The sequence below is a fragment of the Diabrotica virgifera genome, chromosome 8, assembly GCF_917563875.1.
Source record: "Diabrotica virgifera virgifera chromosome 8, PGI_DIABVI_V3a".
In the NCBI taxonomy this organism is placed as follows: Eukaryota; Metazoa; Arthropoda; class Insecta; order Coleoptera; family Chrysomelidae; genus Diabrotica; species Diabrotica virgifera.
This window is the reverse complement of record NC_065450.1, coordinates 90,540,066-90,564,123: the sequence shown is the minus strand read 5'-3', so window position 1 is coordinate 90,564,123 and position 24,058 is coordinate 90,540,066. Positions and strand designations below refer to the sequence as shown.

Here is a 24,058-nt window from a genome sequence, read left to right as displayed (position 1 = left end):
AAAGCTATAAACACATAGTGATTGAATGATATTTTCAATGCATAGCTTTGTTTAACAATAAAAAAATTAATTTTTAACAATGCAAATAATCAAAACTGATAGAATTTGACTTAAAGTTTCAAATGCGGTAAGCAGAATTGCTATTTTCTTTTTTAATCAAAAGTTTTTCGGGTTCATAAATTACAATTTTCCGATTTTTTGAAAGTTCAACCACGTTTATCTCGAAAACTATGCATCCTACGAAAAAACTTGTAAGAACATTTTTTGCTTAGAATCACCCAAAAAATACAAAAAAATGTTTTGTTTTGCGAAAAATCGCTGTTATGCAATTACTCAATTTCTTTGTTTATAGCAATCTTATCGACATCCGGATCAACTGTTACCCAAAAAATTCGTGTTCTACGGGTCAATCAAAAACTTTAAATCAATTAAGACCATTACCTACACGTATGGGCACCAATGATGAATATAAATCGCTTAATTGTATGACAAAAAACGAATAATTAACTCTTAAGGCCCGTCACATTTCAAATTTCATTTGCATATCTCAACCACCACTGGCGGGCATACGTTTATATAGCGAACTGGCATTATTTTTTCATACAGAATCAGTTTCTGAAGTTTGTTGCACTTATTTATTAACACCGTGCATATTATACAAATATGGAAATATGTATTAGGTATTCGAACAGACTAAAAACCGACACTTTGAAACTCTGTAACTTACAAACAATTGATTTCTAGTCTTGGGGCAATGAGAACTTTTGATCGGCATGAGTGCCAAATGACAAAATGTATTCCTCTTTTTGAACGAGGGGATTCTCTGTTTTGTAGTGTCTTTTTTTTTAATTTGATAACCTTGTAAGCCGAAGGCGCTAGGCTAGGTATTAAATGCGTTACACACTATAAAAATACGTTTTCTATTCTCATACTATAATATATCAATTATGATGTGACTACCTGTATCATAATGAACTTCATTATGATACAGATTTTCATTAAGATACAGATTTTTAACCAATAGAATCGCGATATGGCATTTGCGATAAAGGTGGTATAGTCCTTTTCATGACCATTTTTCAGTGCCTAACAGTTTTTCGATTTCTCTCTAACGCATTAAATTGTATGTGACAGAAAAAAAGGCACGTCGGTGATTATAGACATTTATAACATTTCTTCTAGTTATTCTAGTTGTCGATAGATGGCGCCATAATCAAAAAAAGAATTATTTATTAAATAAAATAATAATATTATCAATATAATCTGTACAATTTATAAGACTATACAAATCAAAGAAAATACCATTTTATAAATGCAATAGACACAATTGATTTGTTTTTATTCCAAATTGAAAATAAAATGTGACAACTGTCAGATTTAACTAAAATGTCATGTTAGAATAAATGTCATAAATGTGTATTATCACGGACTTACCTTTTTTTCTATAATTTGTGACGCACTGAAAAATGGTCATGAAAAGGAGAATACACGCGCAGTGACTAATGTCGAGTCAAATATATACGCTTTGACAGTTCTCAATATGTAAACAAACCGTCAAACTGACAAACTACTGAATTTATTTGCGTTACAAAATTAATAAATGTGAATATATTTTTTGTTGTGAATGATCATAGAAGAAATAGTGTATACAACTTGCATTTAATTATCATTATGAAGCTCGTACTCTATACGAAACTCGCCGCATACGGCTCGTTTCGTAACCCTCATACTCGCTTCATAATGACCATCATTAAATCTTCTTCTTCTTCTACGGCACTACAGCCCAAATTGAGCCTTGGCCTCCTTTATTTTTTGCCACCACCCTTGCCTGTCTGTGGCTGCTCTTCTCCATACACGGACTCCTAAAAGGGCTTGTGCGTCGCTGTTTACTGTGTCTTCCCAGCGCTTTCGTGGCTTCCCAACCGGTCTCTTTCCTTGCATTCTAGCATTCAGTGCTCGTTTTGGTAGCCTATCCTCTCCCATTCTTATCACATGTCCGGCCCATTGCAATCTTTGTAATCTAATGAAGTCTGACAGGGGCGTTTCCTTATAAAGTTGATAAAGCTCGTTGTTGTATCGACTTCTGAAGATTCCGTTTTCCCTCACAGGTCCTAGTATTCTCCTAAGTACTTTCCTTTCGAATGTGTCGAGTTTGTTTTTGGATGTTTCTTTCAGCACCCAGACTTCACTGCCATAGCATGTTATTGGTCGAATTAAGGTTTTATAGATTCTCATCTTTGTATTTCGGTGGACACTTTTTGACCGAAATATATGGGAGAGGGCAAAATAAGCTCTGTTTGCCTGCGTTATTCTCTTCCTTATTTCTCCATCTTCTGATCCGTCGGCATATATTTCTACTCCCAGGTATGTAAACTTTTCAACCGTTTCAATGTCATCTTCATGTATAATGTTTTCTGGGACTATATTTCTTCTCGTCTGAGTCATTATTTTTGTTTTTTCTGTGTTAATTTCCAGACCTAGCATTTTTGTTTGTGTTTTTAACTCTGCATATGTTTCCTGTGCTCCTGTGCTCCTGTTGATGTTCTACTCATAATATTCCCCCATGCCATCATTAAATGCTCGTTGTATAATATACTATTTTCTATTCTCATACTATAATACATATAAATTATGATGTCACTACCTGTATCATAATGAGCTTCATTATGATACAGATTTTCATTAAGATACAGATTTTTAACCAATAGAATCGCGATATGGCATTCGCGATAAAGGTGGTACACGCGCAGTGACCAATGGCGAGTCAAATACATACGCTTTGACAGTTCTCAATATGTAAACAAATCATCAAACTGACAAACTACTGAGTTTATTAGTGTTACAAAATTAATAAATTTGAATATATTTTTTGTTGTGAATGATCATAGAAAAAATAGTGTATACAACTTGCATTTAATTATCATTATGAAGCTCGTACTTTATACGAAACTCGCCGCATACGGCTCGTTTCGTAACCCTCATACTCGCTTCATAATGACCATCATTAAATGCTCGTTGCATAATATACTATTTCAGTTCACTCATTATTTGTCATAAGTACGTACAAATACAAAACATATCAGTCTCTGACAATATCAAACTCTGACACGTGTTTCTAGGTTTACCCGTTATCAAAGAGGCTTTGCAAGAAGACTGCAGAGTCTTCTTGGAAAGAAGAATATAATAAGAAGAATATAATAAAGAGTATTTTTCTATATTTACCATTTGATCAAAAGTGTTTTGGACAAACCATCTAAGTCCAACGCATACACGAAAGCATATAGTACAGCTGTAAACTGTCTTACTCCACCATTGAAAGTTCTGAGGGTATCATGAACTTGTCTTACACTCATAACATCTCGAATAGAATTTGCTAAAATTTGAAATTAATCGTATCTAAACTTTAAATTTATGTAGGTAATTCAGTACATGAACAACAGGTCTATTTTTATTATAATAGTCCTCATTGAGCACCCACCTGGAGACAAGATTCTGATATTCCTGTTGTTTTAAAACTCATTTGGGGTTAGTTGGTCATAATGCGCCACGCTGACAAGGGTTGGTGAAAGTGGGGGGGGGGGGATATAGGGAAGGAATTTGAGGTTTGGGTAAAATAATACTGGAGTTTGGGCTTGGTTTCCTCTAAGTAGGGAGCGGATGAAAAACCAGGAGCTCGTGTGGAAAAATCGGTTTAAAAATAAATTTAAATACAACAGAAGTGATGACAAATCAAAATATGACACTTATGTCAGGGTTGCACCAACAAATCTTAAGCTCCAGCTTTGCCCAGCTCAGGTTATAGATAGGGCCGCTTAAGTCTCACTTACGTTGCACCATAATTTTCGATTTTTATCTAAGCAATCCACGAGGCAATCCATTGTGGCAAGCTGAAAATTGATCTAAGACTCAACGCGCATGTTTCGTAAGTTGAACTTAAGGCACGTTTTTAGCTTAAGATAATATGTTAATGCAACCAGGCATTGAAAAGTTATCACATCAGCCAATAGATTAAGAACAACACAGAGACCATTGAACGAGCTATGTTAGGAGTATCTCTGAGAGAAGTATACGAAACGAGGATGAAGACGCAGGACGAAGGTGGAAGATATAATTGGAACAATTGCGCAAATGAAATGGAACTGGGTAGGACATGTGGCACGGCAAAACAACGAATCGTAGACGAGAACCACGCGAACACAGTCGTAGTAGAGTAAGACCACAAAAACGATGGCTAGACGACATCAAAACAAAAATGGGGAGAAGCTGGCGCCAAATGGCATAAAACAGAGAAGAGTGTAGGAGAACTCATGGGGAGGCCTTTGTCTGCAGTGGATGCAAACAGTCTGAAGAAGAAGAAGTCCTCATTGAATGAATTTTACATTACAGGGTGTTTCATTAATAATTGTCCATATTGTAACTGGAGAAACCTTATCACAAAATACGAAGATTTAACCTAAAACACTTAAATAAAATTTGGTTCCTTACTGAGTTACAGGGTGTTTTATATAAAAAATTTAAAAATTATTTTTGCTCAGAATTTTAAAACTGTTCGACGTATCCTTTTCATACTTGACAGAAAGTGCGACTACTATACATCCTTCTTCTTCTTCTACAGCACTACAGCCCAAATTGAGCCTTGGCCTCCTTTATTTTTTGCCTCCACCCTTGCCTGTCTGTGGCTACTCTTCTCCATACACGGACTCCTAAAAGGGCTTGTGCGTCGCTGTTTACTGTGTCTTCCCAGCGCTTTCGTGACTTCCCAACCGGTCTCTTTCCTTGCATTCTAGCATTCAGTGCTCGTTTTGGTAGCCTATCCTCTCCCATTCTTATCACATGTCCGGCCCATTGCAATCTTTTTATTCTAATGAAGTCTGACAGGGGGGTTTCCTTATAAAGTTGATAAAGCTCGTTGTTGTATCGACTTCTGAAGATTCCGTTTTCCCTCACAGGTCCTAGTATTCTCCTAAGTACTTTCCTTTCGAATGTGTCGAGTTTGTTTTTGGATGTTTCTTTCAGGACCCAGGCTTCACTGCCATAGCATGTTATTGGTCGAATTAAGGTTTTATAGATTCTCATCTTTGTATTTCGGTGGACACTTTTAGACCGAAATATATGGGAGAGGGCAAAATAAGCTCTGTTTGTCTGCGTTATTCTCTTCCGTATTTTTCCATCTTCTGATCCGTCGGCATATATTTCTACTCCCAGGTATGTAAACTTTTCGACCGTTTCAATGTCATCTTCATGTATAATGTTTTCTTGAACTATAGTGCTTCTCATCTGAGTCATTATTTTTGTTTTTCTGTATTAATTTCCAGACCTAGCCTTTTTGTTTGTGTTTTTAACTCTGCATATTATATGTTTCCTGTGCTCCTATTGATGTTCTACTCATAATATTAATATCATCAGCATAAGCGGCCAGTTGAACCGTTCGGTTGGTCAGTAGATTTCCTCGTCCAGTTTGCATTTGCCTAACCGCATACTCCAGTGCCAGGTTAAACAATGTTGGGGCCAGCCCATCTCCCTGCTTGAGTCCCTGCGAAATGTTGAAAAAGTCTGTCCGGTGGTTTTGTATTCGTACACATGCCTGAGTTTCATCCATTGTGGCTTTAATGAGTCTTATTAGCTTGTATGGTATTGCCAATATAGCCAATATATAGTATAGTTTGTCCATTTTGACTGAGTCGTATGCCTGTTTGAAGTCTACAAACACGTTGTGAACATCAACATCGTGTTCCCATTCCCATACTTTGCTCAAGATCTGTTTGACTGTAAATATTTGATCCAGTGTCGATCTTCCTTGTCGGAAGCCCGTCTGATACTCTCCAATAATATTTTCTGCTAGTGGTTGGAGCCGCTGGTTTATAATATACGTGAGGACTTTATATGCTGTACATAGTAGAGAGATTCCACGTAGTTTTTGCACTGGAGTTTGTCTCCTTTTTTATAGATTGGGCATACTATACTTTTCTTCCAGTCGTCGGGTATTTTCTCTTCTTGCCATACGTCTTTGATGAGCGCGTGGATGTGACTTGCTAGGTGGTCGCCTCCTACCTTATATAGTTTTGCTGGTATTTCGTCAACTCCCGGAGCTTTATTGTTTTTCTGGGCCTTAATGGCTTCGAGAATTTCCTCTATGGTTGGAGCTTCTACTCCATTCTCTTCTACGTAGATCATACCCATTTCATCTTCCATGTCTACTTGAGTTCCAAGTAGTGTCTGAAAATAATGCTTCCAGGTTTCTGTGACTTTCTGTTGGTCACTGATTATTTGCCCACTTTCATCTTTACATAGACTTGTTTGAGGTTTATACCCACTTTTTATCTTTTTTAGGTATTCGTAAGCCCCTCTAATTTCGTTGTTTTTGAAATTTTCTTCCATTTTTTCTATTTGTCCATTTTCATAGCCTCTCTTTTTATTTCTACACGTCTTGTCTGCTTTCCGTCTTGCGACTTCAAATAATGTTCGTCTTTCCCGTGTTCTTCTTGTTATGTACATTTTGTGTGCTTCATTTCTTTCCTCTATTGCTTGTCTGCACTCGTCATCAAACCATGCTGCTCTTCTCTCCTTTTTCTTGTTTCCCAGTGTGGACGCTGCTGCTGTCAGTACTGCTGTTTTGATATTAGTCCATTTGCCCTCTATGGAGTGCAGTTCTAGCGTCCTTAAATTTGTTTAAAAATTATTTATACCCAGTACCCTTTAAAACTATTTGGCGTATCCTTATCATACTTGTCAGAAAGTGTAGGTACTGTACACCCTACTAAATTAAGATTAATGAATGTTTCTAGCTACTACCAGAGGCGTACGACAGGGGATAGTCGCTGGTAGACCCTTCCCAAATTTTACGCCACTGACGAAATTGCTATTTTAGTGTAATTTTTTGATTTTCCAATACTTTTTATGTAAATAATATACTGTTCATTCGTAACGATAAAATGATTAGTTTTCGAGATATTTGAAATTAAAAATGAAGCGACACATTAATCAAAATAACCGTATCGTTTCATTTTTAACTTCAAAGATCTCGAAAAGTAATGACTTTATCGCTACGAATGAACAGTATATTATTTTCATAGAAAGTATTGGAAAATCCAAAAATTGAACTAAAATAGCAATTCCGCCAGTGGCGTAGAATTTGGAAAGGGTCAACCATTCACTTTCCCCCGTCGTACGCCTCTGGTAATAGCCAGAAACGTTTGTTTAACATAATTTAGTAGTTTCTATAGCACCTATACTTTCTGCCAAGTATGAAAAGGATAAGTCGAATAGTTTTAAAATGGTGAGAAAAAATAATTTTTTAATTTTTATATAAAACACCCTGTAACTCAGTAAGGAACCACATTTTATTTAAGTGTTTTAGGTTAAATCTTCGTATTTTGTGCTAAAGTTTCTCCAGTTACTATATGGACAATTATTAATGAAACACCCTGTATACTGAGTACTTACGATCTGGTAAAGCTGTAATGATTTGGTTTACAATAGCAAACGTTTCGATAGGAGCATCTTTAGCGTAATTCAAAAGCAGATCTACTTCCTTTCCTTTAGGATTCTCTGTGACTATTGTTCTACCAGCTACTGATGCTTGAAACTGTTTGTCAAAATCGGACCATTTGATTCGAACATCTGCCATAAAAAGTACTGTTAGTCTTGGTTTCCAATGTTCAGATCTGAAAGACCAAATCATTAGAAAGCTTAAAAGTACGAGGTAATTAGAGATTAATGTAGAACAGGAACAGGACAACATTGAAACAGGGGAAGTTTTAATTGTAGAACGTGATTTTAATTGTGGAACGTATCATCCTGACAAGTTTATAATTGTGAAAACTAACAGGTTGTTTTTAAGTTTATTCAATAACAAACTTTATATACCTAATGAAAAAAAGTGTCCGACAAATATGTTGGGCATTTTAATAATTCCGACACGTAGAACATGTCAAATGGCAAGAATTATGTTGGGTAAATAACAGTCTGATTTTTGAATGATAGTTTAATGAAAGGGTAACAAATCAATTGGGAGTTTGAAACCTGTAACCTGTTCCACAATTAAAACTTCCCCTGTTTCAGTGTTCCCGTACATCAAAGTTTGTCCGACTAGACACCGTCAAGCTATTAACAAATTTTCAGCTTGCTATTAATCAACTTTTTTGTTACGCAGGATCCAGAAAAAAAAATAATGAAGTAAAACAAAAACAATAAATTGCAAAATTAAAATAAATTGCAAATTGCGTAGTCTACTTTATACCCCAGGCTGTGGGTAAAAAACGTGATATAATTCAGGAATCTTTGAAACCTACCAGGTGTTGTAAAGGACGATGACAGGAATAACTTCTACTAAAATGTAACCAAAAATTTTGTGCGGTTTTTTATTTATGACGTTTTTCATTTGTTAAATTTGCAATTTTTAAAGATTCTTAATTTTGCAGCTTAGGATATTCATTTTAGAGAAGAACTTTTAAACAGAAAATTGTAGTAAATTAAAAAACCTACAATTTGAGCTATGGCAAGTTTAATTTAGTTAATACGTTATTGCACAACAGCCTGCCAAAGGTCCAAAATGGCCGTTTTTTGCAATTGCATTATTTATTGTAAAAATAATTTTTATGTATTTTTTAAGGCTTTAAAATGAAGATCTTTCAATACCAAATATAAAAAAATAGAAAATTGTAGAGCCCGATTGGTGAACTTGTTGCTTAGATTATAACTTGTTTATCCCAAGGGGTCAAATGTCCAAGGCTACAACTTAAAAAAAATCGTAGAGAGTTAATCCAAGATCCACTCTCCTTCTAATCTAAAGACTTATATTTTCATATTCTGATGTAAATAATTGCGTATAGCATTTTTAAACCTCTTATTTCGGGTTTGAAAATAAGGGGGCAAATTTCGTTATAAACATTTAGAACTGAAGCCGCTCCTGTACATCCTATGAGTTTAATTTAATTTTTAATTTAATTTAATATTTAACTTGCAGGTTATTGTTGCTGAAGACAAAATAAAGATTAAAAACAAAATAAACATTTTCTACGACCAACTGAAGCCGAGATAATTGTTTTTGTTTTATTAAATCGTAGTGACTTTATTTATAACAATTAAGAAATTATTTCACAGTCATTGACTAAAGAAAGACTTATATTATCTTAAAATAAAAATTATTTTAACCAAAAATTACATTTAATTATTAAAAATGATATTTAAAGTGTAGTGGAGATTTATTTTTCGTTACGAATGTGATTTATTGTGTCGGTTGCCCTTAGCAACACTTAGTAACTTATAATACATTGAATCACGGTTTCAATATTAAGAAATTTTACAGATTCAAGGGTACTGATCTGGCTGCTCCTTTATAAGATAATGTACTATTTTATCTATGTTAAATGAGAGTAAATTAGAGTCGGACCAGGTTTTTATTGTAAGTAGATCAGAAGTTATAGTAGCATGAAGAGTTGCAATATTTAAGTTGTTCCAAGTGTTACTGGTATCGTCAGCAAAAAGAAGATTTTTCCATCGATTTTTAAATTAGCGATGTCATTAATAAAGATAAGGAAAAGTAGAGGACCCAATACTGAACCTTGAGGTACACCACATACAATGTTTTTGAGACTAGAGTCTGTATCATTTCTTCTATCCAGTTGTTTCCTATTATCCAAGTAAGATTGGAATCAATTGAAAGAAATATCTCGAATTCCGTAGAAATTTAGTTTTTTATCAAAATGCCGTGATTTACACAATCAAAACCTTTGTCGTAGTCACAAAAAATGGTGGCAGTGTGAAGATTATTGTTCAGTGTAGATTTTTGTTATTTACTAGTTTTTTGTCAGCTCCAATTAGGTAACCCTAACAATGCCAATTTCATTGACGAGTTGTTCACAGTATTCAGATAATCCGTATAGTTGTTCGGCTGCGTATTCCTGTCCGAATGTTCTTGGGCCATGACATCTGCTTCCTTCCCCCATCTGCTTCTAGGGCCCTCGATTTTACGTTTCTTGATGAGCTGAACGATTCTGTACGTATTTCATTCTTAGAAACGCAGTACGAGCTATTTCAATTCTGCATTTGATCTCTTTACTTGGGTCTAGTTGGTCTGTAACGTAGCATCCCAGATATTTAAAGTGAGTAACTCTCAGAGGCGTAGCTACCGCCGTATCAGCCGTATAAATTATACGGGGCCCCCGACGTTCAGGGGCCCCAGCGCGGCATGTCGAAACAAAATTCCATTTACAAAAATTGAACAAAGTGTTCTACAATAATTATTTCACTATTAAAACGCTTTGAAACAGTGTTGTTTGGATATCAACATTTTGGTGTAGCGTATTATTTATATATACCTATATAAATCATATTTATCTCCTATCTATTCTCTGTCCCATAAGAACAGAGCTTTTTTTTTCAAGCTACCTCTCATTGTCAATTCCGTTGGCTGTGTGTAAGTTATTGTATAATGAATTTATAATGTATAATGCCAAATTGCAATTTTTGTAATCGCTTTTTCTTTGAATATTTGAAACAATATGTATTGTTTGGGTATATTTTCGTATAATCTGTTCTTATCTATATGTAATTGTATTTAGGTATATATACACCTCTCCAAGAAATTAACGCACCACCTTAAAAATTGGAAATTTTTAATGTCGTATATTTTCTAAACCTGTTTTCCGATTTAAGTGATTTTTTTAATATGTTATAGCCGTATTCTTGAACAATATCGCTGTAATAATATTGTTGCTAGACTAGACAGGAAAATTGTCATTGTGTACCGGCTGTATACCAATCAAACTGTGATTTTATCTCAAAGTTCGCATCACCCTGTGGAATATTATAGGATTTATAAAATACAATAATTAAAACCTAACTATAGCCTCATGTTTTCTTAACATTCTGGTTTTCGATTCATTCGCTTATGTTGGATAATAAAGAAGTTAGGTAATACTTTAACAACTAGTCGGATTTTTTATCAATACAGTGTGTTTCTAAATAAGTGCGACAAACTTTAAGGGTTAATTTTGCATGAAAAAGTAATGACAGTTTGCTTTTTAAACGTGTGTCCGAGATAGGGGTTGTTGAGATTTATCTTACAAACTGATGATTTATTTATTGCTCTTAAACCGGTTGATATATGCAAATGAAACTTGGTGGGTTTTAACAAATTAGTTATTGTGCATTTTTTAACATACAATTAAGAATTTTATGTACACAATTGGCGCACATAAGGGTCGTATTACCCGTATGCGCGCCAATAGTGAATATTAAAAATTCCTAATTGTATATCACAAATGCGCAATAACTACCTCTTAAAACCTACCACATTTTACTTGCATATTTTAATCGGTTTTAGGGCAATAAATAAATCTTTGGTTTGTAAGAAAAAATTTTAACACCCCCTACCTCGGAAACGAAGCATTTGCAGACATACGTTTATAAAGCAAAAGCAATTACAAATTGCGCTATTGTTCGACAGTTTTGTTCGACGAGCAAGTCTGTTCGAACAAAAATGACGCAAAACGTAAGTGTGTGCGTTGAAAACTGTCAAAAAATGTCGAAAAATGATGCAATAATCATTTTTCTTCGAACAGACTTGCTCGTCGAACAAAACTGTCGAGCAAGAACGCAATTTATGGGCCGCTTTAGAGTTTGACATACTTATTTAAAAACACCCTGTATTGACGAAAAACAAGGCTAGTTGTGAAAGTACCTAACTTTTTATTATCCAACTTAACAATAAATGAATCAAAAGCGAATGAATCAAAAAGCAGCATGTTAATAAAACATGAGGCTATAATTATGTAGTTGGGTTTTAATTTCAGTATTTTATAAATGCTAAAATATTCCACAGGATAACGCGAACTTTGAGAGAGAAAATCACATTTTGATTGGTACACTCGGTATTGGTATACAATGACAATTTACGTGTCTAGCAACAATATTATTACAGCGATATTGTTAAAGAATAAGGCTATAACACATTAAAAAAATCACTTAAATCGAACAACAGGTTTAGGAAATTTGAGACATCAAAAATTACCAATTTTTAAGGGGATGCGTTAATTTCTTGAAAAAGTGTATTTGCCCGCTGCTCGTCGTTACACCATAAGAACAGAGATTCTAGCTCATTTTCAATGTTCATTCATCCTTGGATTGAAAAAACTGAATATGTTTTCAAACAATGAGTATAGACAGCAATTATTCAAATATATTTTTCTTCTTTGGTTTATTAGAGTTTATTAGGTTTATTATTATTATCTATATTTGGGTGTTATACGCAAAACTTATTAGTTCCTATGGTTGTATTAGATATGTAATATGCAATTATGTACTAATATTGACGATTTTTGTAATTTCAGTAAACTGTATTTGTTTTTGTTTTGAAGTTATACTCCTTTACCGGCGATATGAGGGTGAATTTTTATATGTTAAAACCTATGATCCCGGCGCATGCGCATTATAACTTTGTTCTGATTGGATGTTCAAATGACATGTCAAAAATTATTCAATATTATATATCAAATACAGTAGAGCGTCGATTATCCGAACTAATTGGGGGACATAGGTGTTCGGAAAACCGATTTATTCGGATAATCGAACTACAATATATTGATACATATTTATAGTTATACATATTTATCCACAAGTGAATAAAAGCCATATTTATATACCTACATATTTATTTATATCTTGATAATGACAACTAGCAACTAAACAAAAAAGTGCAGTCTTTGCAACAACATAATTATTTTTGGATACAATATTGAAGAAAATTGAAGATATTTTAAGCGTCAATTACTAACGCTTGCTCGGTATTCGAGTGCGGGACGCGGGAGTCGATAGTTCGAATAAGCGGTCGTTCGGTTGATCGACGTTCGGATAATCGACGCTCTACTGTACATTTATTTTCTCAAGAATGGGGATTTTAGAGAGAAATCCCAAATTAGGTCCGATTTTTATTTTTAAATTATGATTTTTTGGCGTAGATTTATTTATCTAGTAGGTATGTAATGCTTTGATTTACATACTTAATTTGATTACCAACAAAAGTTCTACCAATCTTCATCTAATATATTGTTTTCTTACTGTTTTGTTATATTTTAATATTTTCTTCCACAAAATTTAAACTACATAATTTAATTATATTCAAAACAACTGTCAAACAGTAAAACGTTCAGTTACCCTATTTTTCCACATGACAAATAATGTGGAATTGGACGAGTGAGTCTAGGCTTCGATTACGAATCAAAGCGCCCCGAAAGTCACGGGTTCGATTCCCGATGCAAGTTTTTATTTTTTTATTTTTTTATGCATTTTATGATTGTAAGTATATTTGTTATATAATTTTTTTTTCAGAAAATGCGTATTTAAAATTTTTGCCAACAATTATTATCGTTCAGAAATCATTTTTTCTTTGTGGCATTTTTCAATGTGTTTGTGTGCGTTTTATTCTTTTATTTTTTTAAATTATTGGTATTGTCTTAAAAATCACAAAATATGTAGTAGAAGTATAACTTCTTACGTGCGTACAAAGTACACACACATTCTTTTTTTTTCCCGACTTTTTGTAAGCTTTGTCCATAAAATTGTAAAATTTTCAGTGACAATAAAACATATATTTCTATTCTATTCTATACATAGGGCAGTCAGTGAGGGTATTTGGCTCCGAATTCCATCCTACTACATCGATTTACTTGATATTTTCACAGTAAGTAGGAAATAGCTCAAGAAACAAAGTTTACCCTATGCCGATGTGTGCTTTTATCTCGGGGGGTGGTTCCCACCCCTTCTCGGGAGTGAGACATTTTTTTGTTAAAATAGCCACAGAAGTGGCTATAGAACCTAATTCTAAGCAAAAACTGTTTTATAATTTTTTTTGAAACTCAATACTTTTTGAGCTTTACGTGGTTGAAAATTGCCCATTTTCATTGAAAAATGACACTTTTGTGGACGGTTTTTTGCGAATACCTTAAAAACTATGCATCTAACGAAAAAAACTATATAAAATATTTTTGTAGCTTATAAAAAACAAAGAGATTCGTTCCTTCATAAATCTAGTTATAACACAAAAAGAGATGTGGTAGATGAGAAGAGTTTGTTTTTTTGTCCATGCTCAAATCGGTGTATTCAACTTGAAATAACAGAGAAACGGTCGATTTTAGGTGTATAATGATACAAATACCTTTTGTAGTGCTTGAAAAGACCTTTAAAATGAGCAATATTAAATGTCAATTACATTCAGACTAAGCGAGATATGCTGCAAAAAAATTGACGACTAATGTATTTTAAGAAAAAATGAGAAGTAATTTAACCCCTCATCCATCAGAATTTAAATGCATCGTTTTCCTTCTGCAATACTTTTTACTATAATGTTATTTCTAGGTTCAAAAAGGTGGACGGGTTTAAAATGAATGGGTTTTGAAAAAAATAAGATCAAATTATAGAGCGCATTTCTATTTTTTTTTTAAATTTTCCTTTTTCTCCATGTAACTCGAAAATGATAAGAGATGCGAAAAAAAGATACCAGATACCACACAAAAATGTAGGGTTTTTTTTAGATACAAAGTTTGTTTTTATTTTCATTACTGTATTTCTTATAATTTTCAGGTTACATGGTGAGAAAAGAAAATTTTTAAGAAAATTTAAAAATCCTCTTTATAATTTGATCTTGTTTTTTAGAAAAACCATTCATTTTAAACCCGTTCAATTTTTTGAACATAGAAATAACACTATAATAAAAGGTATTGTAGAAAGAAAACGATGCATTTAAATTCTGGTGGATGGGGGTTAAATATAATTCTCATTTTTTTTTCTTAAAAGACATTAGTCATAAATTTTTTTTGCAGCCTATCTCGCTTAGTTTGAACGTAATCGACATTTAATATTTCTCATTGTAAAGGTCTTTTCAAGCACTACATAAGATACTGAGAGCATTATACACCTAAAATTTAGCGTTTCTCTATTATTTCAAATTGAATACACCAATTTGAGCATGCACCAAAAAAACAAATTATTTCACCTACCATATCTATTTTTGTATTTCAACTAACAGATTTATGAAGGAACGAGTCTCTTTGTTTTTTTATAAGCTACAAAAATGTGTTATATAGTTTTTTAGTTAGATGCATAGTTTTTAAGGTATTTGCAAAAAACCGTTCGAAAAGGTATTATGTTTCAATGAAAATGGTTAATTTTCAACCACGAATAACTCAACAAGTATTGAGATTTCAAAAAAAATTATAGAACAGTTTTTGCTTAGAATTAAGTTTTCCAAAAAATTTTCCACCCCCAAGAAGGGGTGGGAACCACCCCCAAGATAAAGGCGCACATCGGCATACGGTAGACTTTGATTTAGGAGATAAGTATAGGCTATTCCCAAAATTTCATTAAAATCCATGCGATAGGATAGAATTCGGAGGTAATATCCTATTTTTGCTCCCATTGACTGGCGTAAAATACTTTTTTTGTTCATTAAAAAGATGTTATTGCATATATTAGAACATATTTTTTATTCCAAACAACTTTTCAAAATAACAATTTTTAATATTGTGAAATGACAAAAAGACAAAAAACCCTCCGAAAAATCAATGGTAAGACTCTATGGGACAGAGCTAGAAGTACAGATATAAGACGGAGATGCAAGGTGGACAACATCAATAACTGGGTAAGAAACAGAAGAATAGAATGGAATGACCACATAAGCCGAATGCCAACAAATAGAGTAGTAAGGACGGCGAGAGACGGTTCCCCAATAGGAAGACGATCAGAGGAAAGACCACGAAAACGATGGAACGACAACTTACTAGAAGCACATAGAAGGAACAGACAGAGTCATGTCTATACAAAAGAAGAAGAAGATAATATTGTGAAATAAATAATCTTTAGCGAAATTCATATTTTTTGACATACCTCGGATAATATAGATAAAATTTGATATCTGATGGTTGAATCTTCGGTTTTAGGCCATGTAGAACTTTTTATGAAGAATGACTTTTTCGTAAAATTAAAAATAAAAAAGTTTCCCATAATAGGAAGGTATATGTGTGGTGTGCAACTTAAATGACACCCTGTATATAATATACTCAGTGACATTAGAAGTGTTACACCCAGAAGGAATCATTTCTTGAACATAATTTTTTGGCAGCACAATGACTATACAGTGGTGAGCGTGCTAATAACCGACAAAATAGCGCAAAAGTTGAAAAACGTATTCAGTTGTGAGATAAAAAGAAATGAAACTAGTCGAGGATAGTCTGAAGAATTTAGCAATATAAACAAATAAATTCACATTATATTGATTGTTTCCCACCTTTACACGTATCAGAGGAGTATGTCAACCAAAACTGTCACTGTGACAGTGGTAATTGCCAAACTCGTCCGATACGTCTAAAGGTGGGAAACAATCAATATAATGTAAATTTTTGATTATTGATTAAATATAGAGTTAAACGTCAGAGTTGACAGTTTTTAATTTTTGCTAAAAAAACCTCATCAAACCTAATTCAATTTGAAAACAGTTGTTAGTTCTTGTTAATTTTTTATTTATCGTTGATAAGAAGTCGAGGTCCGCTGGGATGAACAGCCCCGGCTTCTTTTCGCAGTGAATATCTGTTGTGAATTTTGTTGTGTTTGACATTTGATTTTTTGGAAGAAAACTTAAAATAGACAAATCTGTGATTATCGTTCGAGGTGAACGGACGACTTTTGAAACTCATCCAAAGGGTAAGGGCCAAAACTATCTATATTTTCCTGTTAATTTCTAATTTGCATCGACTGGCATAGATTTTAAATTCGTCAATCTGCCGCATAAGATGGAGGAAGAAGTTCCTCCCGATCCTCCTCCACCACCTGACCCTCCTAATAAAATCAACCAACATGAATGTCAATCTCAACCTCCAATTATTCAGAAAAGTCTTAAAGGAAAAAAACAAATACTATATTCGGAGACCGACATAGGTCCTTATGAAGTATTTGTCCAGGATCAGGATAAAAATATTGGAGATTACCACGTGTTAAGTATAGCTAAATCTATTTCCGTTTTAAAAATTAAAGACATCACGAAAATCAGTAGAAAAGGTAAAAACAGGATAGGGGTATTATTTGCCACTAGAAAAGCAGCCAACGATTTCGTTGTGAGGAAAGATTGGGAAGCCCTAGGGTATGACGTGTTCATTCCATTTCATCAGATTTCTTGTAGGGGTATAGTAAGGGGAGTTAATAAAAGATTCACAGAGGAAGAAATAAAGGAGGCATCAGAAACCAACTTGGCTTTATGTAAGATATTAAGTGTTAAGCGAATGAACCGAAGAGTACAAGTGGATTCAAAGGTTGAATTTGTCTCCACGGGAACTATTAGCATAACTTTTTCAGGAAAAACTATTCCTAAAGAAATTTCCATATATCAACTACCAATGAGGGTCACACCATTCATCAGCCCTGTTCTTCAATGTGGGAATTGCTTACTTTATGGCCATTCTACGAACCAATGTAGAGGAAAAAAGAAATGTGCTAGATGCGGAACTTCTCATGAGGATTCTTCATCTAATACGTGTACAAAATATTGCATTTTCTGCAAATCTTCTGACCATGAATCAAGTAGTCGTAATTGTAGAGAGAGAGTCAGACAAAAAGATATTAAGGATCTAATGTCCTTTTCTAATCTATCTTTCTATGAGGCAAGTCAGCAGGTTCCTAGGATCCATAATATTTCATCTTTAAACATAAACGATTTCCCCCCCTTACATAGCGATCAGAATAATTCTAATGGCATCTTACCGCAGGAGAGGAGGTCTGCAGCCTCAGCTCAATATTCAAAACCTTTTAGTCAAGTCACTCAATCTCCACCAAAAAGAAGAAGACCTTCAATACAAGAAAATACAGGTTATGATAAAATATCCCACCAAAGACTACTTATTAATCCATCAGGTAGAAGAATAAATGAGCCCTCGACTTCAAAATTCAATCCTGCTCACTCTGATTCTCAAATCACTAACTCACAATCTTTATCCCAACTTCATTTGGATTTCAATCAGGCCATGTCTATGGTGAATCAATCTCACAGGGAGCTCGTCATGACCTTCATTGGGGACTTAATAAACTCAAAATCATACTCCATTCCTTACAATATGGCAGATCTAAAGACTAGCATAAACAAAAGTGTATCACCTTTCAATACAAATGTAAACCAGGGTCGGAGGGGAATAGAGGATCTCGAGCCTGAGGATTCGAGATCTTTTGACTCCTTGGTCTAGCAAACATACTCTATATAATGAATCCTAACACTCCGATAACTATTATTCAGTGGAATATACGTTCATATAACACTAATTCTGACAATCTAAAAATCCTTATAAAAAACCTTAACCCAGATATAATCCTTATTAGCGAATCTTGGCTCTCAAACCAACATGTTATAAGATGTAGAGGGTATCAAATAATCAGAAAAGATCGAGAGGATGGCTATGGCGGATTAATTACTCTTATCAAAAACAATATTGATTATAGGGAAATTCAAATTGCCAATCCAGGCTTCAATCATGATGTCCAATTCCAATTCACATTTCTCCCTAACTTTAATTTAAATATCCTTAATATATACTGTCCACAAGACAACTCTATCTCCAAATCCAACTGGTTTTCCCTTGTTAAATCACTTAATAAGCCATTTTTAATCATGGGTGATCTAAATTGTAATCATAAGGCATGGGGTAGTTCTAGAGACAGTCACAATGGTAGGATTATTTTTGATTCTTTGGAGGAACTTGAGCTAGTATTTCTCAATGATGGGTCCCCAACTAGACTGGTGGCCCCAGGAGGCAGTAAGTCGGTAGTAGATCTAACAATGGCATCAGTCGATGTGGCAGCCAGTGTGGGCAAGTGGTCCACTATTTCAGATACTGGAACTAGTGACCACTTCCCCATAATATGTCAGATAGGTGTATGTCCTCAATCTCCCCCGCATTCATGTAAAAGAAGAAATCTAAAAAAAGCTGATTGGTCTACTTATTATAACAATTTAAACAGCATTTTCTCAGCTTCTCCCAGGGAAGATTACGAATTTTTTACTAGCTCCATATCATCGGTAGCTGATGAAACAATACCTTGGCTTCACCCTCCTAATAATTCCAAATACCACATTCCATGGTGGGATGACTCATGTGCTGAAGTCGTCTCTGCGAGAGTGTCTGCCTTAAAAAAATTTAAAAATATCCCCTCAACGGAAAACTATATCGAGGCTAAAAAGAATATAGCCAAATCAAGAAAATTCCTAAAATCAAAACGTAAAAATAGTTTCAGGCTATTTTGCAGTAAATTAAATAGAAACACTCCTCTAAAAGTTGTGTGGGAGAAAATTAATAAGGTATCGGCTTCGAAACCTTCAATATATACACAATTGCCCTCTACTCCTATATCCCACGAAATTCTATGTTGCTTAACCCCCCTTTCCGCTGTCAATAAAGTATTGGTTAGATCTCCTCAAGCCCTAGAACCGCCATTTGCTCTCGACGAGTATCAGAACTCCCTCTCAATTAAATCTGACTCGGCTCCTGGTTTGGATCAGATTTCCTACTCAATGTTAAAAAATCTTCCCGTTGTTGGATCTTTGTTATTAATTCAACTTTTCAATGAAAGGCTTAGAACGGGTATAGTTCCTGTTCAGTGGAAACAATCAGTAATTTTACCTATAATCAAAAAAGATAAAGATTGTAATAATCCGTTAAACTTTAGACCAATAGCTCTTTCTTCATGTGTAGGCAAAATGCTCGAAACTCTTATAAAGAATAGAATAGAGTGGACTGTGGAACATAATAAGATTTTTAATCCACTACAACTAGGATTTAGAAGGGGTAGAGGTTGTACGGAATGCCTTACATACCTCACCTCAACAATTCAAATAGGCTTCGCTCAAAACCAATACACTATTGGCATCTTTCTAGATATCTCTTCTGCTTATGATAATGTCAATATATCACTCCTGTATTCCAAATTATTAAAGTATAACATTCCAACCCAACTGGCTAATTTGATTTTCTGCCTTCTAAATGATAGAGAGCTATTTGTCAAAGACAAACTGGGACAAACCCATGGCCCAAGAAAATCAAGTCTGGGACTACCCCAAGGTTCCCCATTAAGCCCTATCCTCTTCAACCTATATTGTCTTTCCCTGTATGATTTAATCCCCTCTTCATGCAAACTAATTCAGTATGCAGACGATTTGGTTCTTCTGATTAGAGGGAGTGATATTAATGAATTGGTAATTAAAGTAAATAAATTCTTGATTCAGATGGAATCATGGTTGCTAGACCACAATTTAAATCTATCTAAGAACAAATCTTCCGCAATATTATTTACAAAAGGAAACACGAAAATCTCTCCCCCTAACGTAATATTTTGTAACCAGAATATTGGTTGGGTGGATTCAGTCAAATACCTGGGGGTAAATATTCAAAAAAACTTAAAGTGGAATTCATATGTAAACTCAATAGAACTAAAAGTAAATCGTGGCCTGAATGTGATGAGAGCTCTTTGTGGGACTTATTGGGGAAGTGATCCAAAAACCTTACAAATTGTACACAATGGTCTGATTCAGAGCCATCTGGACTATGGCTGCCAGGTAATTTTCGATTGTCCAACTTCCTTAATTAAAAGATTGGAGAAACTAAAATACAAAAGTATCCGAATTATAACTGGATGCATGAAATCTACCCCAATTCATGCTCTCTTAAGTGAAAGTGGTCAGATCTCGCTTAAATCTAGATGGGAATGGCTTAGCTCTAAATTTATATTAAAAAATTTAATGTTAATTGGCAACCCAATTATTTCCGCTCTCGACCTGTTAGACTTGGCAATTCAAAGGAACCAAAATAATTGGAAAAACAGAAATATTCCATTTCTAGTGCTTTTAAAAAACAAATTTAAACGTACTTATCCCAACTTATATTTAAGTGACTTATACCCATGCCATAACTTTGAACTAGACCATCAATTATCAACAATTCCAATCATAAATATCCAATCTAATCGTTCAGATGAACTTGCCTCAGTTCAACTCCAAAAAATAATTCTAAATAAACCTAGTCACACCAAATTCTTCACGGACGGCTCGGTTGATGATGAAGGATCAGCAGGCTTTGGTGTCTTTAGCCGAGAGATCAACTATTATTATACCAGTAAACTACCTAAGTATACCCAAATATGTATGACTGAGATTGTCGCAAATAATCATGCCCTCCAAATTATTTTGAAAAATGGGATTAAACAAGCAATCATCTGCTCGGGCTCTAAAAGTGCCTTACAGAAAATAGGCAGATCAACCTATTCTATGGAAACAGAACATTCATCGTTCATGACCAAGAGAGGCATCATTGAAGCGAAAGAAAATAACGTTAATATTAGTCTGGCATGGATTCCAGGACACTCGAATATTAAAGGGAACATGATGGCTGATAAACTAGCTAATATAGGTAGAACCTTAAATGTAGCTGCTGGTATCACTCTTCACTATTCCAACTTTCTACCAGACTCAAACATTCCATCTGGAATCGGTGGAAGCAAGAATGGCAGGGGAAAAATCGAAATAATTCATTTTACTCTAAAATTGTAGGTCAGATAGATAAACTCCCCTGGTACCACAATTTTGCATACCAAGACAGAAGACATATAACCACCATTATTAGAATGAGGACAGGTCATTGTGCTACTCCAGTTCACCTATTCAGGATAGGAGTAAAAGACGACCCATATTGTGACTGTGGCCGAGTTGGGTCCTTAAATCATCTGATTTTTGAGTACCCTATAAATATGTCACCCAATTTTGACCTATATAAAGAATTAGCCAAAACAAATATCCCTACTCCCATTGAAATTTGCCTACTTATGTCCAACCTTAATCCACGTAGGATTAACCTGATCCTTAAATTCCTTAACTTAGCCAAACTTAATTTATAAATTAATCAATTCCCAAATTTGAATTAAAAAAATTAAGAAGATAAAGATATAAAAAGATATTAGACCTCCAAATGATAAAAGTCTTAACCCTTATGTTATAATATTGCCTTTCCTCTAGGGACTGTCTGGCCCTATAAGAAGATGTTCCTGCTAATATATATTTAAAAAAATTGAGGCTTTAACATATTATATATTTGGAAATATTCGATTGCCCAGAGCAAGATAAGAGTATTTCCCTGGTGTAAGCTGGGCGAATTATCCCGAGGGATATAACCCAATAAAGGAAGAAGAAGAAGAAGAAGTAAATTTTTAGGTTAATATCGCTAACTTTTCCAGAAGGGCCGACGCTACCATGTGTGCAAAGTGTGCATCGCACACAGGCGGCCGATTATAGGGGCGGCCAAAAGCAGTCCACTGATGATATTTTTATTAAACGAAAATAAATTAAAAAAACAAATAGTAATGATTCAGATATTTCTATAAACTCTAATATTCCAAACAATCTAAACAAAAATGCCAGAAAATGTTATTTATTATATTAACTGACACACACACAGCTGTAGTCATAAAGTGGTTCCGGGAATGCTTTTTAATTCAAAGTGGCTGGCGGTTTTCGGACTTTAAGGATATTTTTATGCACGTGGTCCATATGCGAATTTTTCAAATTCTGAACATTTATTATTTGTTAAGAGAGTACGACACGACAATAGGATACTTTCCGAGAATTTAGATAAGTGCTTGTTAAGTTGCTCTCATTGAGTAATAAAAAAGTGTTTTTTATTACTCGATGGTTTAAAAAAATCTTTTTTATTACTCGATGGTTGCTCTGTTATAATATTGTTCCTTTATGCTTATGTATGCTTATAGATGGGTTATAGTTCAGTCTAAATTGAGAATTTGATGATTTTAGACACGCTTTTGATAAACGATTTTGTTTGTAATAGATATTTAGTAGTGTGTCCGTTTCTTTTGCACACCACTGTATTTCAAATAGGCCTGGATCCCTCGTACCAAAAAAAAATTGATTAATAGCAAGCTGCAAATTTGTTAATAGCTTAACGGTGTCTAGTCGTGCAAACTTTGATGTACGGGAACACTGGAAAAGGGGAAGTTTTAATTGTGGAACAGTTTAAAAATTTGGAACGTCAAATTACGAAAACGTCCCATGTATTTTGTCGGGCAGAACATCCAATTGATTTGTTACCCTTTCATTAAACTCTCGTGCAAAAATCAGACTGGTATTACTAACCAACATGATTCCTGTCGTTTGACATGTTCTTCGTGTTTCACTAATTAAAATGCTCAGTTGGTCATATACACCAGTCTGATTTTTGCATAAGAGTTTAATGAAATCGTAACAAATCAATTGGAAGTTATGTCCGACAAAATACATGGAACGTTTTCGTAGTCTGACGTTCCAAATTTTTAACCTGTTCCACAATTAAAACTTCCCCTGTTCCAGTGTTCCCATACATCAAAGTTTGTCCGACTAGACACCGTTAAGCTATGTACAAATTTTCAGCTTGCTATTAATCAACTTCTTTTTGGTACGCGGGATCCAGGTCTAAAAGTAACGTCGAGATCAGAGCAATTATTTTTCATATACCCGTTATGTATCTCCTGCACATTTCTTTAAATACTAGTACCTACGTTGAAACCTATGTGGGAATTGAACCGCGATGTACAACAAATCTTCGTGGACTTCAAACAAGCTTACGATTCTGTTAGCAGAGAAGCATTGTGGGAGACTATGGTAGAAATGGGAGTACCTGGAAAACTGGTACGATTAGCAAAGGTGAGCACGGAGAACGCTTCCGCACGAATCAGAGTTGGCAGCAACACGTCGGAGGAATTCCTCATTGACACCGGACTTAGACAAGGAGATCCTCTCGCCCCCCTGCTGTTTAACTTCGCACTGGAACATGCAGTAAGGAAAGCTCAGCCACAACTGACAAACGGATTTGCCGCCCAAGGATCAAAAATACTATTAGCCTTTGCGGATGACGTGGACACAATTGCACAATCCACCAGAGATGCAAAAGAAATTTTCACCCTATTCGAGAACGGAGCCAAGGAAGTTGGTCTTAAGGTCAACGAGGACAAGACCAAGTACATGGTGGTTACGAAGAACCCAAGA

The 24,058-nt window shown here is 34.5% G+C and overlaps 1 protein-coding gene across 1 annotated transcript in view; it reads right to left on the bottom strand.

The window, feature by feature from the left end:
• Positions 1-24,058, bottom strand: part of LOC126890816 (meiosis-specific with OB domain-containing protein) — a 99,797-nt gene that overhangs the window by 46,534 nt on the left and 29,205 nt on the right. Inside the window, exons 4-5 of the mRNA XM_050660008.1 lie at positions 7,444-7,664; positions 3,223-3,373 (exon numbers count right to left, since the gene is read on the bottom strand). Coding sequence (XP_050515965.1) covers positions 3,223-3,373; positions 7,444-7,664 — 372 coding nt within the window. The remainder of the gene's footprint in view (positions 1-3,222; positions 3,374-7,443; positions 7,665-24,058) is intronic.